At 29.6% G+C, this 18,713-nt stretch overlaps 2 protein-coding genes and 1 non-coding gene across 3 annotated transcripts; 1 reads left to right on the top strand and 2 right to left on the bottom strand.

Moving 5' to 3' along the window:
* Positions 1-341: 341 nt before the first annotated feature.
* On the bottom strand, positions 342-2,933 carry LOC8268794 (cytochrome P450 71B10). The gene is made up of 2 exons (XM_002523189.4): positions 1,929-2,933; positions 342-1,072 (listed from the first exon to the last, which is right to left on the bottom strand). The coding sequence occupies exons 1-2, from the start codon at positions 2,832-2,834 to the stop codon at positions 449-451; spliced, it is 1,530 nt and encodes a 509-aa protein (XP_002523235.2). The 5' UTR covers positions 2,835-2,933; the 3' UTR covers positions 342-448.
* Positions 2,934-9,889: 6,956 nt separating this feature from the next.
* On the bottom strand, positions 9,890-9,997 carry LOC112535503. Its single transcript, XR_003079621.2, has one exon. It is a non-coding gene; the product is annotated as a small nucleolar RNA R71 (small nucleolar RNA).
* A 6,970-nt stretch (positions 9,998-16,967) lies between these two features.
* Positions 16,968-18,221, top strand: LOC125370019 (uncharacterized acetyltransferase At3g50280-like; the record flags this gene model as incomplete). The annotated part of the gene is made up of 1 exon (XM_048373587.1): positions 16,968-18,221. A coding segment is annotated over one exon (1,254 nt), but the record flags the coding sequence as incomplete, so codon positions are not given.
* Between the last annotated feature and the right edge of the window lie 492 nt (positions 18,222-18,713).

Below are 18,713 nucleotides of genomic sequence, written 5' to 3' on the forward strand. Positions count from 1 at the left end.
CTGTTACATCTCCTCTCGCATTTGCCTCTGCATCTCTGCCTGCATATACCACTGCCTCATTACCCTCAGTTCCTCCATCTGCTATTATGGCATGGCCTTCTGTTTGTCCAACTGTATCTGGGTCTGGGCTGGAAACTCCTGTTGCATCTCTTGGAAAGTAGTATACGCGTTGCATCCATATCATGATATGTGGCAGTGGATAAACAAGAGCTGGGACTGCAAAATGCAGGTGCTTTAAAACCTACGTCGAACACTCGATGCTTCATCTTTCTGCTTGTAGCATCTAATTATAAAATACTTCGTATCCGATTCACAGAGGCAAAAGCATCTTATAAAAGTACTTTCACAAATAAAATAAATTATTTATTGGTGCATTTTAGTTTACATTATTAATGCACAGATTAGAGCTTATTTCCTAGCTATAATTAACTAACTAGCTATTACATGATCAGTTTTTTGACACTGGTTGGTATATAGTTGGCACAAGCAATAGAGGTTCTTTTTTATGGATAGTAAGACCAGGTGCTTCTTCCATGTTGATATCTTCTATCTTCATATTATAAGGCAATTTCCAATCAAAATAAAACAAAAGATTTGCAAGTGCAAGTTCTACAGTGGTCATTCCCATAGTTATACCGGGGCAGCCTCTCCTTCCACCACCAAATGGTAACAGTTCATAATTCATCCCTTTATAATCAATAGAACTGTCTAAGAATCTCTCAGGATAAAACTCTTGAGGGTTCTTCCATATTTTTGGATCTCTTCCCATCGCCCATACATTTACTTGAATTCGAGTTTTGGGATAAATATCATACCCATTGATGCTGAATTGTGCCATAGTTTCCCTTGGAATTAGTAGCACACTTGGTGGGTGTATTCTCAAAGTTTCTTTCAATACTATTTTTAAGTATCCAAACTTTTCAATGTCAATTTCAGATACTTTTCTTTTATCTCCGATGCAACTTCTTATTTCTTCTTGTGCTTTTTTCATCACTCTTGGGTTTCTAATAAGTTCTGTCATAGCCCATGCTAAGGTTATTGCTCCAGTGTCCACTCCAGCCAAGAAAATATTCTGAATAAAGAATTTTGTAACATAGTCAATTAAAAGCTAAAGAAATGTAACTTTCTAAAACTAACACATTTTTCTACTTTTTTTCATCACTTTTTCTTAAAATAAAACCACATTACACTAGGAGCTCTTTACTTCAACTTGTCCTCTATTGCAAGAATGGGCCTCTTAGTAGTTGAGAGTGCAAAGACATTTAAATTTTAGTTTATGATTATTAACGGTGAGAGTTAATATTTGAAATAAGTATAAAAAAGTATTATGTAATTTTATTATTTAATAATTTTTAATATATACATTTAAATTTTAAATAAAAAGAGGTATGTGGTTACAAATTGTGATAAAAAAGTATTTTACTATTAAAAAATCTCGATTTGTAAGGATTCAACTATTTTTACTCCGATCATCTATAATTATTACGTTGTTTATGTTTGAATTTAGAATTTAACAACTTGGAATGTTGATATTTAACTATCAAATCGATTCCATCATATTAGAAATTTTTTAAATTGCAATTTGCTGATCAAAAAATAAAATTAAAAGTTATCAAATACGAGCAATATCTAATAATGATGGCTAATCGAAATAAAAATGGCTAAATTCTTACGAATATAATTTTTTTTAACGGCGAGATACTTTGTTTTTGTGATTTATAACCACATACTTTTTTATTTGAAAGAAAAAAACACATTATTAAAAATTGTAAAACAGTTAAACCACGTCGTACTTTTTTATACTTATTTCTTAATCCTTTTATGATAAAAATCATTAAGAAAATATGACACTCTATTTCTGTAAGATGCATTATTCCTCTAATAAATAAATAGAAGAGTGAAAAAGAACAAAGAATTATTTGGCTTACCATAAGAATAGCTTTAATATGATCTTTGGAAAATTGAAAAGCTCCAAATTCTTCACGGTGAGATTTTTCCAGTTCAAGCAAAACATCAATAATATCTTCTACTTGTTGACTCCCGTCTTTTCTTCCTTTTTGGATGTGATCATCAATGATCTTCTGATAGAAAGTATCAAATTCTTGAAAGTTTCTTTCGAGTCTTGCATGGAGACCAGTTATTCTATCAACAATCCAACCTACATAAGGGAAGAAATCAGCTGCAGAAAAACTCCCCAACATAGCCAAACCTTCATGAATTGCTTCTTGAAATCTTTCATGGTTTAATCCTCTTTCTTGGAAACTTTTGCCAAAAGCTGCTCTACATATTATATTAGCAGTAAGGGTCATAGCTTTTTCACTCAGATCTACAGGACAAGAAGAAGAAGATTTAGAAATGGAATCAATTAGCAAAGACACCTCTTGTTCTCTAATGAATTGAAAAGACTGCACTCTTTTAGCACTAAAGAGTTCAAGAACACAAAGCTTTCTCATATCTCTCCAGTAATCTCCATAAGGTGTAAAAGCTATATCAAGATAGTTGTAAGATAGCTTTCCGCTACCAGTCAAAAGAGGTCTGCTACAACTGTTCAGATCATGAGTTTTGAAGAGTTCCTTTGCTGCTCCTGAAGAAGAAATGATAACAGTAGGAACACGACCAAGTTTTACGAGCATGACAGGACCGTATTTCTTAGAATGTTGCCACAAAGATTGATGAGGCAATACTCCAAGTTGGTGAAAATTGCCGATAATTGGAAGGCTAGGAGGGCCTGGGGGATGATTCTTTATACGAGTCTTAGCTTGTAGTTTCCTTTTCAAGAAGAAAAATAACAGAGGGAATAGTAAAAGAAGAGAAAGTTGCCAAAGAGAAGCCATGGATTTGATGTTTTTTCTTTCTGGGTTTAGTCTAAAATTTTCATTCGTTTAACTTATAGTAGCCGTAAGCTAACCATGGAAATGAGTTGGGCCTCTTATCTGCAGGTAATAATTTTCCAAATACATTAGTTTTGCCATCAAAATTTGGTTAGTCTAAACCGGCTGCTCAACATGCATGGACGCTGGTCAAATTATATTTATCATTTCAAATTGGTGTCGGTGCGTACACTACAATTAATAAGGGAGTGATATAGATATGTGAGTATTTTACACATTATTGTTGCATATTTTAACACATATTTCACTATTTAAAATTCAGTCATTCATCCATTTAATGTATAAATGAAATATATAAAAATTATATCATTATTAATTAGAATAATTATATTATAAATCTGATATTCCATGTGAGATACTAACGTAGAGGTTAACTAATTAATTCTAAATAACATATGCATAAAAGAATACGTATACAAATTCTCAATACTTTTTTTAACTTTATAATCGAATTCTTAGTTTTTAGATGAGACTATTTAGCATGTGAGACCACAAACCTTTAAATGGAAAAAGACATAACCAGGCTAAGTACGACAAAGCAACAGCAGCCTAACAAAACTGATGGCCAAGCCATCACTTAACAGAAATTCGAATAATCCTTTCGCAGTAGACAGTCTCGTGACCCCTAAATCGTTATTATCATTTTTTTAACACAAACCTAAATTTTGTAATTGCTTATAAATTGATGATAAGAACAAGATAGAATAAACTAAAGAAAGTTTTCAATTACATTAATCCGAGAGGTTGAAAGAAAACTATTTACAGGAAGAAAAAAAGAATAAAAGAAAAAGAACTCTGAGAGTTCGAGAGAGACGAAGATAACAGAAAGCAATTAATTAATAAAAATTTTAGAATTTATTATCAAACTATTTTTTAATTCACGAAAGGGCTAACGGAGCATGGATTATACACAATATAAAAATAAAAATTTATTTAGTGTGTAGGAGAGGACGTCACTCATAAAAATAAACGTTCTTGCTACTTAAATTGGACTAAAAAGATTTAAAAATATTTTTTTAAATAGAGGTTTAAATAATGTGTCAAAACTTAGTACTTGTAAATGCACGAACCATATTAATAATAAAGCGGTGAACACTCTAAAGTTGATCTCTCAAAGGAACGTGAAGTTACTTATTATATAAACTAATTATAAACGCAAAACACTTAAAAGTAGATCTAAACATACTTAAAGTAAAATACGGATGTTTATGCTCTAAGAAAATATATGATAAATATAGTATCTAGTCTGTCAAATTACTTAGTACTACTCTTGTTATATTATTAAGTACAGATTTAAAGAATGAGAGGTGTTGTTCATTCTCTTTAATTGCTCAAACTAATGATATAATTAAAGTTCCTTATATATCTCAAAGATTTTGATGATATTTCTACAAAGAATTGAAGCAATTGAGAATATGAATCGATCCTTGATTCATTTAGAGAGAATACATGTGAGAAAATGGGAATTTGCAAGTTAAACTGGCCCAAGACCGGTTTAGGAAAGTAGAACTGTTCAATGACCAGTTAAAGATAAGGAAGCTATGAGCTACTTTGATGAGGGCTGTAAATGAACCAAACGTCTCGCGAGCTATTTGAAGCTTGGATGGATAAAATGTTAGTTCAAAGTCGTTCGTTAATTTAAAGGAGCCAAGCTCGAGCTCAATAATCTTATTGAGCCGAGCTCGATCTTGACAGAGTTTGGTTCATTAGCTCACGATCCTGCTCATTTACTGGCTCACGAATAGGCTCGTGAGCTCGAGCTTGAGCTCGATTCATTTATAATGCTTGCGAATAGGTTCTTAATCTCGCTCGTTTATAAAGTTCATGAACATGCTCATTTATAGGCTCAAGTTCGAATTCAAAATAATAATAATAATTATAATAATAATAATAATAATAATAATAATAATAATATAACTACAACATTTAAATGTAGCTATTACTATTAGTAAGAATTGCAACAAAAATAATAAAAAATAAATATATATATTATATAACAATTTAATAAAATAAGTATTTTTAAACTAGATAATATAAAGTTGACTCGTTATTAGAGTTTTTATTTTATTTATGAATTATTATGTATTATAAAATTTAATTATATTTTTACGACGATAAAGACATTCTAAATGCATTCTTTAATTATATTAATTTAATAAAAAAATATTTATTATTAAAACCTTATTTAGTATATAATAGGTCATGACTAATCATGCATTAGCATAGAAAGAAAAAAATCAAAAATTGTGCCTAAATGAATATAGTCAGTGGTTTGTCATTATTGCGAAACCTTATATATATCTTAACCTTAACACAAAGTATTTTCTTTTCAATTTCATACTTTTTAGTTCTTAGATATCTCATATTTGTCCAACTCGAATCTTGAAATCAATAGAGTGAAGTGTTGGTATTGGATTATATGATTTCTTTGAGAAAATCTTAATTTAATTAAAATTTTAGATTGAATTTACGTTTATATTTATAAATAGTAATCAAATTGAAAGCAAATTTGAGCTCGAGCTCGAGCTATTCATCGAACCGAGATAGTTATGAGCCGAGCTCAAGCTATTCGCGAGCCTAATTATTTTCAAACGAGCCAAGCTCGAGCTCAATTATAAAAGGTTGAGCCGAGCTCGAGCTTTTACCAGAATTAAATAAACCAAGCATGAACTTGTTGATGTTTAGTTCGGCTTGGTTCGATTACAACTCTAACTATGATCGGCCTTTCAACCGGCTCTAGAAGAGAAAAGAGCCAGGACCAGTTGACAAAACCGGTCCATAACATAAGGGAAGTATAGTGAATCGGCTCTACGACCAGTTCACTAAGGAAAAAAAACCATCATAACCAGTTGAGAACGGATACGCACTTAATGTTTGTTTAATTATATTTTTAAAGGACTTTTGATGGTTTTAAAAAGACAATCCTAACTTTAGACTATAAATACATCTTATTACTTGGTTTTAGAGGAGACAGTGGAGAAGAGAGAAAAAAACATATTGTTTTCGACAAAGAACAAGATTTGCGATGAGATTCAAGAAGCCTTTAAAACTTCAAGATTCAAATACATCTGTTCTGAAATTATGTTTTCTTTAACTTTTATTTATTTTCATTGTTTAATGAATATGAATAACGAACTCTCATTCTAGAGAGAAGGATGTAGTCAATTGGATTTTCGATTATGAAATTAATATAGAGTTTGTTTAATTCTTCATTTATTATTCTTGAGATTATTGCGAATGCTTTGATTGGTCACCATAGTGTTTTTATATTGGGATTTGTATAATGAATTGGTAGGAGAAATACATATCTAGATCTAGAAGAATAAACACAATAAATTAGATAAAAAAATATATCTGGTTGTAGTGATGTAAGACTTGTTGCTTAATGGATTTACTTAGGTAATTATCTTTGAAAATTGATAATTGCTTGATTAGATACAGGTTAATAACTTGAAAGAAAATTAACATATTTTTGGAATAATTGCGTTCAAGAATAAATTCTAGAATTGATAACCATAATTAATTCCAATAGATGAAATTCATATTTCTAGTACTCTAAAATCTTATCAATCTCTTTATTTTAATTGTTTTCGTAATTTTTTTATCTTTACTTATAAATCAACAACTTTATCTGTACATTTTTTTTAATTTAAATATTATTTTATCCTCGTGGGATCGATCTTAATTGATAATCTTATACTATAATTGTCTTGTGCACTTGCAAGTAAAGATTTAAATTATCAGTTATATTTACTCTACATGTCAGAATGTGGAAGTTACAAGCATGTTAATACAATATGGTGAAATTTATTTAGGAACAAGCCAAGGAAGTGAAGCTGTGCAAAAAGCGTTCAAGCCATAAATGTCTATAAATAGAAAAGTATCTTTTAGAGAACAAGGCAAGATAGATAGTTTGCAGCGAGTCAGTCTATCTAAACCGTCAATCGTCAAATCAAAATAAACACCGTCTATAAACTTTATTTTAAGCATAGCAATTTTTAGGATTTATTTATTTAGTAAGTTTAAGCTTTCAATTTAATTACATTCCTCAGCAATCATTTATATTCTTGTAAGTCTTTTATGCAATCAATTTCTTAAGCTTTTCAATTACTGCTTCACTGTAAATCAATTGTTTCACATCAAATGCATTTAATGCTTTTAAATTCTTATCTTACTAATCTCTGGCTTTTAGCTTATGTTACTTTGTTTTCAGCTCAATTCTTTAAACTCACTTTCATTCCTAGTTCATTAATTATACCTTTCCCAACTTATTTAGTTCAGTAGCTTAATTTTTAATTCATTAATTGACTTTATATTTAATTTAATAAAACTATATCAGTTTATCTAAGAATCTATAATAATTTAATTTCTTTTATTATTTATATAATTTTTTAAATTAAAATTAAAATATTACATATTTCATATAATTAAATGAAATTTATTTAAAAAAATTTATATTTAGCACATCGGGCAAACAAACGCACTTAAAATGGCAAAAAATACTACAAATAAATTTATAAAATTTTGAGTTTGAAATTCGATCATTATAAAAGTACAAATTACTAAATCTAAAGCTAGAAGATTCTTTGGTACTGATTTATATGGCTTTTCCATTGTATTTTTATGATTTTAGAGTGTGTTTATTTTTTTTCAAAACCTAAATTTTCTAAGTTTAGAAAATAGGGTCGTTTTTAAATGTTAACATCTACACTCATTTCTTTTGGTTTTGTTTTTTTAAATGTCCTTTTCATTTATCATTATCAATGTGTTAGTGGGATTCATGTCATTCAATTTGTTAATTATTTGCAAATCGTCATTGTTGACTATTAACGAATTGAATTTGGCCCATTGCCCAAAATCTTTCACAATCACGTTACCCATGAGAGGTGCGGAAGATAATTTTGATTATCAATCGTTCTCTCAGGTGTACTTTGCAAAATGTCTACACCTAACCCTTTTATCAAATGACTTTTTGCCATATATTACGGAAAATGCAAATTTGTTGGCAATATTTGATGATTTCTTATTGGTCCAAATTATGTATAGATATTTAAAGGTATTTTAGAGCTATAATAATATATTTGTATATATAAAATGGTGAAAGTATATACTTTTACCTCATTTAAGCTTAATTGTCTATTTTCAGGAATATTAGCAAAAAGAGGAAAATATGGAGCTAAAAGAAGTTTAATGGGACATGTTCGTATCAAGGTCCAAAATTAAGACACATGGACTGCTAATTACAAGGCCCAAGGGACATTTTAGTCATTTTGTATAATTATTAGAATTTATATTAAGAGTTATTTATGGAATAGTATTTGGTGGAGATTAAGATACTTTTAAGTCTTATCTATTAGATAGATTTATATTAGTATACTTATCTCTAGAGAGATTTATTTAGAGGATGACTCTCCTTTATATATATCTCTATAAAAACTTAATTCGAGAAAGAAGGAAGAAGAAGAAAAAGAAGGAAAAGAGAAGGAGTGGAGTCTTCTCCTACCTGCTCTTTACACATGTCCACCATTATTTTCTCCATAATTCTCTACAGTTTTCCATAAATAATTTAGTTTTAGTTTTCATTGTTCTTTTAGGATCTAAGAAGCTTTTCAAGAAATGGAGACTGAGGACCAATCTTCTTCCTACTTGAAAAAATTCTAGATCTTGAGAAAGCTTTTTATTTTATTGTTTTATATCTTTCTATTTAATACCATGATCATTGGATTAAATATGTTAGGCTAGTTTTCATAAGTGTTTAGTTTAATCTTTTTACTTTTGTATGAACCTTGTTATTTATTTATTTAATGAATTATTTCTTTACCTTCATATCTTTATTAGTTTCAGTTATTATTGTTAGTTAACCATCATATTAATTTAGCAATAGTAATTGTTATGCAAATCTTTAAGTTTAAAAGTATTAGAAACATCATTTTTACTTTAATCTATGTTGGTATAAGAAACCTAGGTTGCATCATTAGCTTGAGTGACTTAGGGAAAAAGGCACATCACCATCTCATTCATTAGATCTATGCTTAAAGTAAAACAAGGATATTACTAAGTAAACGGCTAGACTAAATACCGTTTTTAGTATATAGTTTTAGATCATAAGCATTTGCATTTGTATTGTATATTTATTTATTGTTTAGTTACTTTACTTTATGAATATTACCCTCTCAACATACTGATTTAGAGTGTTTAAATTTACTTTTATTGTTTTGTGTTGATAATTAGTCTTTATAATAGGTGGGCTCATAGTTCCTTGAGAGATCGACCTCGTGGTGAACTTACCTTTACTATAGGAACGGTTCGTGTACTTGCAAGTACTAAAGAAGATACATCAAGTTTTTGGCGCCATTGCTAGGGAACTATATCCAAATTTATTATATTGATTTATTATCAAAAGTGTCTTGTATTTGTTAGTTCTTTTTTTGTTTTATGATTTATTTTGTTTATGTGTTTTTATTTTTTTATTTTGTGTTTTGTGATTTGTTTTGTTTTGTTTGTAAATTATATTTTTAAGTTTTTTTTTTAATCTGAAATTTCTTTTTGTTTTATATGCTTAGCAGGAAACAACTAGAAGAAGAATCAAAAGAAGAAGTTGATATCATGGCAAACCCACCAAGAGAAATAGGAGTTGAAAGGCGAATAACTATGAAAGATTATGCACTGTCTACAATTAGCAAAACTACTTCATGCATAGTTCTAGGTGATGCATCTAGGAATTATGAACTTAAGAGCATTCATTTTAATATACTTCCTTCATTTTATGGTATGCCTACTGAGGATGCATTAACGTTCATTAGAGAATTTTATGCCATAGTTCATACTTTTCCATTATCTGGATTTAATGAGGATCAACTAAGAATGAGGTGTTTCCCTTATTCATTGAAAGATAGAGCAAAAACTTGGTTAATATCGTTGCCTACTATTTCTTTGAGAAAATGGGATGAAGTTTATCAAAAGTTTATGAGTAGATTTTACTCACAGCAAAAGACCAAAGAATTAAGAGGTGAATTTTTTAATTTTTATCAAAAAAATGCTGAATCTTTTCATGAAGCATGGGATCGCTTCAAAGCACTTTTATTGCAATGCCCACACCATGGATTTCCACTCCCAATAATCAGCTAATTATTTTATGATGGGTTGACATACCAATATCAATGTATGGTTGATAATGCACCTGGGAGTACTATGTTAGAAAGGACAGCTGATGAGGTTTATGACATCTTTGAGATGTTAGGAGCCAATTCTCAACAAAAGAGTGTGAGGTCAAAGAGAGTAGAAGTAAATGAAGTGGCAGCTAATAGTGAGATGGTCATGCAATTGGCTGAATTGACTAAGCAAGTTAAAATTCTTACTTCAATAAAAAAAAACTCACCAAATAATGAGGTATGTGGTATTTGTGGTATTTATTGTCATGGTGCTAATTTTTTTTCATCTTTTGATAATTATATAGGAAATATGTATGACCAAACAAATTTGATGAATTCTTACCTACCCATGCATCCTTTGAATGACCCTTATTCCAACAGATATAATACAGGTTGGAGAAACCATCCAAATTTTTCTTGGAAATATAATGGCCAAAACCCACCACAATTATTGAGAAATCAAATCAACCTCATTATCAAGACCAATATTCTCAATTCCAAAGGGACTTCAATCCTTTCTTTTAAGATCAAGAACAAACTCTTTGATCTAATGAACAAAGGAAGCCAAGTTTGAAAGAAACACTTCAATCAAAAAAGAAACAAATACCCCAAGTATCAAAAAGTAAAATCCAAGGGATATAAAGAAAAGAAAAAAAGTATAAGAGCTTCAAAAACAAGTAATAAATGCCTATTGATCTCTTGTTTATGAATGAAGATTTTACCTTTTTGAATAGGGTTATAATGATTTAGATTATACATCATAATTGTATCATTTGAAGATGCGTTAGACTACTTGTTGTGAAACAGGTGTAAAGGATTGGATGCTTGAGACTTTTGATTAACAATGATTGAGGTTATATTTTTAAAGAAAATTATTATGATTCAAATGTTCTTGGATTGACATGATCTTTGCATTAGTGAGATTCTTTTGAATAATATCTTTAAGTTGAGTATGAATGTTCTTCAAGATTTTTGCAAAAGTTAATTTTCAGTTACTATTTACTTGAGGACAAGTAAAAGTTTTAAGTGTGGGAGTATTTGATCGGTCCAAATTATGTATAGATATTTAAGGATTTTTAGAGCTTTACTGATATATTTATATATATATAATATTGAAAATATGTGTTTTTACCTCACTTAAGCTTAATTGTCTATTTTCAGAAATATTAGCAAAAAGAGAAAAATATGGAGCTAAAAGAAGCTTAATGGGACATGTTCGTATCAAGGCCCAAAATTAAGACACATGGACTACTACTTACAAGGCCCAAGGGATATTTTAGATATTTTGTATAATTATTAGGATTTATATTAAGAGTTATTTATAGGATAATATTTGGTCGAGATTAAGATACTTTAAGTCTTATCTATTAGATAGACTTATATTAGTATACTTATCTTTAGAGAGATTTATTTAGAGGAGGACTCTCCTCTTTATATATCTATATAAAAACCTAATTCGAGAAAGAAGGAAGAAGAAGGAAAAGAGAAGGAGGGGAGTTTTCTCCTACCTGCTCTTTACACATGTCCACCATTATTCTCCCCATAATTATCTACAGTTTTCCATAGACACTTTAGTTTTAGTTTTCATTGTTCTTTTAGGATCTAAGGAGTTTTTCAAGAAGTGGAGACTGAGGACCAATCTTCTTCCTACTTGAAGAAATTCTAGATCTTGAGGGAGCTTTTTATTTTATTGTTTTATGTCTTTCTATTTAATACCATGATCATTGGGTTAAATATGTTAGGCTAGTTTTCATAAGTGTTTAATTTAATCTTTTTACTTTTGTATGAACCTTGTTATTTATTTATTTAATGAATGATTTCTTTACCTTCATATCTTTATTAGTTTCAGTTATTATTGTTAGTTAACCATCATATTAATTTAGCAATAGTAATTGTTATGAAAATCTTTAGGTTTAAAAGTATTAGAAACATCATCTTTACTTTAATCTATGTTGGTATAAGAAGCCTAGGTTGCATCATTAGCTTGAGTGACTTAGGAAAAAAGACACATCACCATTTCATTCATTAGATCTAGGCTTAAAGTAAAACAAATAGATTACTAAGTAAATGGCTAGACTAAATACTATTTTTAGAATATAGTTTTATATCATAAGCATTTGCATTTGCATTGCATATCTATTTATTGTATAGTTACTTTACTTTATGAATATTACCCTCTCAACATACTGATTTAGAGTGTTTAGATTTACTTTTATTGTTTTGTGTTGATAATTAGTCTTTATAATAAGTGGTCTCATAGTTCCTTGAGAGATCGACCTCGTGGTGAACTTACCCTTACTATAAGAACGGTTCATGCACTTCGAATACTAAAAAAGATACATTTGTTTCAATATGTATTATTTATTATATGTTTTTCTCTTGCAAATTATATTGCATTTTTCTTTGTTATTTTTATCCAAAAATAAATTGAAAGTAAAAAATAAAATATTAATGTAAAACATTTGTTCTGCTTTCTAAATCCGACAACTCTTCTCTTTCCAAATGACATGGACCACCTCTTCTGCTGTTGTTTTATCAGTACTTCAATGATAACAAGGCTCTCGTCACGTCTGGCTACATTCCTGCTTTTCTTCCTTAGCTTGCGCAAGTTAAAACAGCAACCTGATTGTTGCTATTTCTGTTACTGTTTGAAGTGCTCAACCTTGGTACCAAATCTTCAGCCAAAATTCTTGCTTGTTTACTTAGTCATGTATACGTTAGTTGTTCTTATTTCATTGCCTAAGAATCCTTCATGTATTCCCTTTAATTTATGTCAAGTAGTTTGCATCTTCTTATATAAACACAGGAATGAAATATCAGTAAAAATATATAGAGCTGCATTATTCAATTACGTCTATTGTTATATCTTTATTTTTTTAGCTATTACTTTTGTTGTTCTATCTTTTTTTTTGGCTTGGTGTCAGAGCCTTTACCTAGAAAATTTCTTCAATCAAACACCAATCATGGCCACTCCTCCAAGAACTCCAAGCTCAACTGAACCGCATATTTTATCCAGATTACAAAACAGAAGTTTACCCACTCAATACAACGCAATCAAACTTGATCGCACAAATTATCTTCAGGAGGAATGAAGATGGAGGAATATCTGACAACCATGAAAGCTATTGCTGATAACCTTGCCCTGGCAGGTAATCCAATACCTTTATCTGAACTAATTGTTCAAATTTTAAGTGGTCTTGACACAGAGTACACTCCAATTATCACTCTTCTTACTGACAAAGAGTCAGTATCCTGGATTGAATTGCAAACAACCTTGTTGACATATGAAAGTAGTTTAGAGCAACTCAATACCTATCAAACATAGGGTATTAATTTGAATTATGCCACTGCTCACTTTGCAATGAACAACACCAGCAACAGGCCATTTAATTCCAACAATGACAGAGGGCAAAATCGATCAAACTACAGCAACAGAGGTGCTAGAGGCGGATTTCACAGAAGAGGAGGCAGAAATAATGGAAACAAACTCATGTGTCAACTTTGTGATAAAGGAGGCCACACTGCCTCTATTTGTTGGAACAGATTTGATCGCAATTTCATGGATCTAATATCCATAGGTAATAATATTTTAATCTTTTAGTATAAGTATTTTCATTTTCATTTCAATTTATAATGCCATCAGTTTTTTAGCCTATTTTTCTAACATTGTTATATTGAAGTAGAATATTCTTAATTGATTCATCATATCAATATTTATCTAAAAAGAATATTACAAAATCGAATTATAAAGATCGACTTTAATTTTAATAATGAATTCATGCCTGCCTATAAGAAATAAAATATATAGTAGTGTGCTTGAGAAGAACAAAGAAGAATAATTCTCTATTAACACAGAGTTAATAGAAGGATCAAGTCCTGAGATCTTGAATTTGTTACTTCAAAAAATTGAATTCAAGAAGAAGCCTTTGATTTTATCGGAAAATCGGGTTGCAACACCGAATCACGAGGTATGATTACCAGGACCAAAAAACATAAAGGTCTGTAAGGAAACTTAATTCAATATTCATTCTTGTTGAACTACTCAAGTATAAAGATTTATATAGACTCTCCTTTACAAGACTCCGATTACAATATAAACTAGAAAAAAAATAAATATTCCTAAAAGATAGGAACATATATGATAAGATATAAATACAAGAGATATACACAGTTTAGGAGATAAATAACAAAATAAATTTTCTACACTCCCCCTCAAGTTGGTGCATAAGGATTCTACATACCCAACTTGTCTAATACTCGATAAAAAAATTTACTTTATACTGCTTTGAAAAGGATATCGGCGAGTTGATCTTCAAATCGGACATGAGGAACTTCAATTATCTTGGCTTCTAATTGTTCCTTAATAAAGTATTTTTCTATCTCCACATATTTTTTCTGATCATGCTAAACTAGATTATGAGCTATATCACACGCAGTTTTGTTACACAATATAGTTTTATAGGACTAATATGTGGAACTCAGAGTTCATGTAGTAAATTGTTGATCCAAAGCAACTCACAAACACCTTTAGTGATCCCACTGTACTCAGCTTCTGCACTTGACCGACCTACAACACTTTACTTCTTACTTCTCTATGTCTCCAACAAATTTTAAGTAACCTATTATTGTCGCCTATCATCAATAGAACCAGCCCAATCTGTATAAGTATAACCTTTAACGTACAAAGTTTTCCCTTTGGTGTACATAATGTCTTTCCCTGGAGAGGATTTTAAATATTATAAGAAATGAAGAACGGTTTTCATATGATCTTCACTTGGAGAGTGCATGTATTGACTTATTATACTTAGAGAGTGTCAAATTTGCTCTAGTATGTGCAAGATACATTAACCGACTTACAAGCCTCTGATATCTTTCTTTATTAGTAGGAACTTGATCTGGAAATATGCCGAGCTTAGTCTGTTCACTAGCAGGAGTATCAACTAGTTTGTATGCTAGCATATTGACTTCTTTAAGCAAGTCCAAAGTGTACTTCCATTGAGATAAGAAAATACCTTGCTTAGATCGTAGTACCTCAATCCCTAAGAAATACTTGAGATCGCCAAGATCTTTTATTTCAAACTCTTTAGAAAGATATTTTGTAAGACTATCTTTTCATCCACATCATCTATTGTTACAATAATATCACTAACATATATGATAAGAACAGTTGTTTTTCCTTCCTTATGTTTATAAAGAGAGTATATGATCAGAACTATTTTGTTTATAGCTAAAGGCTTTCATTGAACTCGTAAACCTTCCAAACCAAGCTCTTGGAAATTATTTCAATCCATACAGAGATTTCTTTAGCTTACAAACTTGCTTACTTCCTTCAATTTGAAGTCTATATCTTGGAGGTAGTTCCATATACATTTTCTCTTAGAGATCGCCACGAAGAAAATCATTCTTTCTATCAAATTAATATAAAGACCAATTCAAATTTACATCTTTTCCAACACAAGGATAAAATAGGAAAGAAAAAATTAATGTTGCCTTGGATATATAAAAGTGACAAATAATTAAAATCTTTTTGGAGTAATTCCTATTTGCCCCCTGTGTTTTTTCATATTATACTAGTTATCCCCTAACATTTAAAAAAAATATTTTTTCATTATTTTATGTGTAATTTCATACTAAAAACTCCTTCCATCGGAGTTTCTATTAGAGAATTATTAATTAGATTTGATTTTATACTATTTGCCTCCTGATTTTTTTATAATGTACAAATTTCCCCCTACATTTTATTTATTGGACTAAAATCCCTTTGCGTTTTGAAAGTTAATGCAATTAAGGAATCAAATTGATAAAAAGAAATATAATTTGATCCTCAGACTTCTTAACAAAGTTACAATTTTATAGTAACAAAATTAATAATAAGAATACTATCTACTTTATTTTAACAATTAAAAGTTGAATTATATGAAATTTCGATATTCTAATTAATATAAATACTTTAAAATATTTAAATTTTACTGAAATTTAATTATAATAAAAATTAGAGTAATTAAAAAATACTAATTAATTATTTTTATGCAGACATTAAAATTGATTTTTGTACAAAAATTAGATAAGAAGATTTTAGTATAATAAATAAACTATAAGAGGCAATTTGTATATTTATACCAAAGATCAATGGACAAATAATATAAAACCAAATCTTAGTTAACGGTTGTTTAATGATAATTCTAATAAAATGAGTTTTTAGTATAAAATTATAAAATATAATGATAAAAAGAATATATTTTTAAATATTAAGTGATAATTAGTATAATATAGAAATGTGGTAAATAATAATTATCTCAATTCTTTTAATTCAAAAAAGATATTGTTAATATTAAATGGATAGAGTATTCACTTTGCAAAATTTTCCACTCCATTAACTTCAAGCCAATAATATTATTCTGTCGGAAATATAACCCTGTCATTGGGATCAATAAGCTCACATATAATTGGGGGAATTATAAATTTGGTGTTTTAATTTTTTATTTTTTTTTATTTTTTTTATTTTAGTGTTTAAATTTTTTTATTCAATTAAGTGTATAAATCTATTAAAAATATTTAATATACTGTTTTTAGCCGGTTTTACAGGTTAAAGTGCTTATTTGATTTATTTTGAATAGTAAATTGACTTAAATACTCTTCTTTTAACATAAAATCATATTTATTTTTTTTATTTTCTTATTTTTATCTCTTTTTTAAAATTTCATTCGTTTCTCAAAAAATTGAAAAAAATAAGTAAATTTATATTTTTGTATTCATTCAAACAAAAATTGAAAAGAAATTAAATATCATTTTTTTTATTTTTTTTATTTTCATACATTCACTTTAAAAAATAAAAAAAAATATTCACTTTAAATATCATTTTTTTTATTTTTTTTATTTTCATACATTCACTTTAAAAAATAAAAAAAAAAATATTCTTTAAAACAATAAAAGGAGAAAAAGAAAGGTATTAAGCTCAAGTGATGTCAGCCTCATCCTGCTTCAATACATCCAAAAGGGGCTTCTCTTCCCCAACCCTGAACCATCGCAAGTGGAAAACTTAATACAGCACTTGAAAACCTCACTTTCTCGAACACTTGATTTCTTCTTTCCTCTTGCAGGCCGCCTAGCAACCGCCCAACAGGACGATACAACCATCTGTTACTTTATTGATTGCAATAATGCTGGAGCCCATTTTGTTCATGCTGTAGCTGAAAGTGTCACCGTTTCTGATATCCTTGAACCCGTCTACGTTCCTCCGAGCGTTCACTCTTTTTTTCCTCTGAACGGCGAGGGTGTTTCGAAACCATTGCTTGCAATTCAAGTTACAGAGCTAGCCGATGGAGTCTTTATAGGCTTCGCTGTCAACCATGTAGTTGCTGATGGCACAGCGTTCTGGAATTTCATCAATTCTTGGTCAGAGATATCTCGTGTTTCGGATCAGATATCCGAACTTCCTGTCTTCGAACATTGGTTTCGTGGTGCCGAAAGCTACTGCCCCATCAGTTTGCCTCTCGCAATCAACAAAACTGATGATGAGTCCACCCCACCACAGTTCCGAGAGAGAATATTGCATTTCGGCAAGGAAACTATTGGGAGGCTGAAAGCAAAAGCAAATGCAGAGGCGGGAACTGACAGGATTTCCTCTCTCCAATCAATCTTGGCTCATGTTTGGCGATCTGTAATTCGAAACAAACAACTCGACCCTAGTCAAGAAACAACTTTCCGCCTGCCAATTGAAGTTAGATCAAGAATGCTGCAGTCAAAATTACCGAAAGGTTATTTTGGAAATGCATTTCTGATTGGGAAAGTGAATTCGCAAGTAAGAGAGCTGCTAGATGAGCAGCAGGGACTTGGGTACGCAGCGCTACAGATGAACAAGGCCATTGCATGTTACATGGAAGACAATATAAGGAACGACATAGAATCCTGGATAAAGAGTCCTAATCTAGGAACCGTAAGTGCACTTTCAAAAAATGCTTTAAGCGTAGGCAATTCGCCTCGGTTCAATGTTTATGGTAATGATTTCGGTTGGGGAAGACCAATTGCAGTAAGAAGTGGGCTTGGGAACAAGTTTGACGGGAAAATAATTGTATTTCCAGGAGCTAAAGAAGGCAATATAGATCTTCAAATTTGCCTTAATCCTGAGGTTATGCATGCTATGGAAAATGACCCAGAGTTCCTAGGTGCATTTTCCTGAGTAGATGGATTCGGGCAGCTATGTAGAGCATTTCTATAATTTCTAATACATTTATTGAATATAAAAATAAATAAAAAAATTGATATTTGTACTTCGATATTTTTACTAAATAAAAATAAAAAATTAATATTTAATATTTATTTATGAAAATCAAATTAAAATAAAAAATATATATGTAGAGAGTTTTTTATTTTATATAAAGAATTCTTATTTTAAATAAGAGATATTTATTTAGATTTGATATATGTATTATTTAGTATTTTATATTTTAATAATATATATATTATATTATTATTATTGTTTAAAATTAATAAAAATATATTAATTATCTATTGATTTATTTAAATAAAAAGTCTTTCTTAAAAAAATATATATTAAAAATACCTTTAACTTTATAATTTTTGAAAGAATAAAAAGTGCAAATATGCTAAATTTGTTAATGATGCTTATTAGCAGAAATAATGAAAACATTTTCCTATCTTTCTCTTCTTC

This window comes from Ricinus communis, chromosome 1 (genome assembly GCF_019578655.1).
Source record: "Ricinus communis isolate WT05 ecotype wild-type chromosome 1, ASM1957865v1, whole genome shotgun sequence".
In the NCBI taxonomy this organism is placed as follows: domain Eukaryota; kingdom Viridiplantae; phylum Streptophyta; class Magnoliopsida; order Malpighiales; family Euphorbiaceae; genus Ricinus; species Ricinus communis.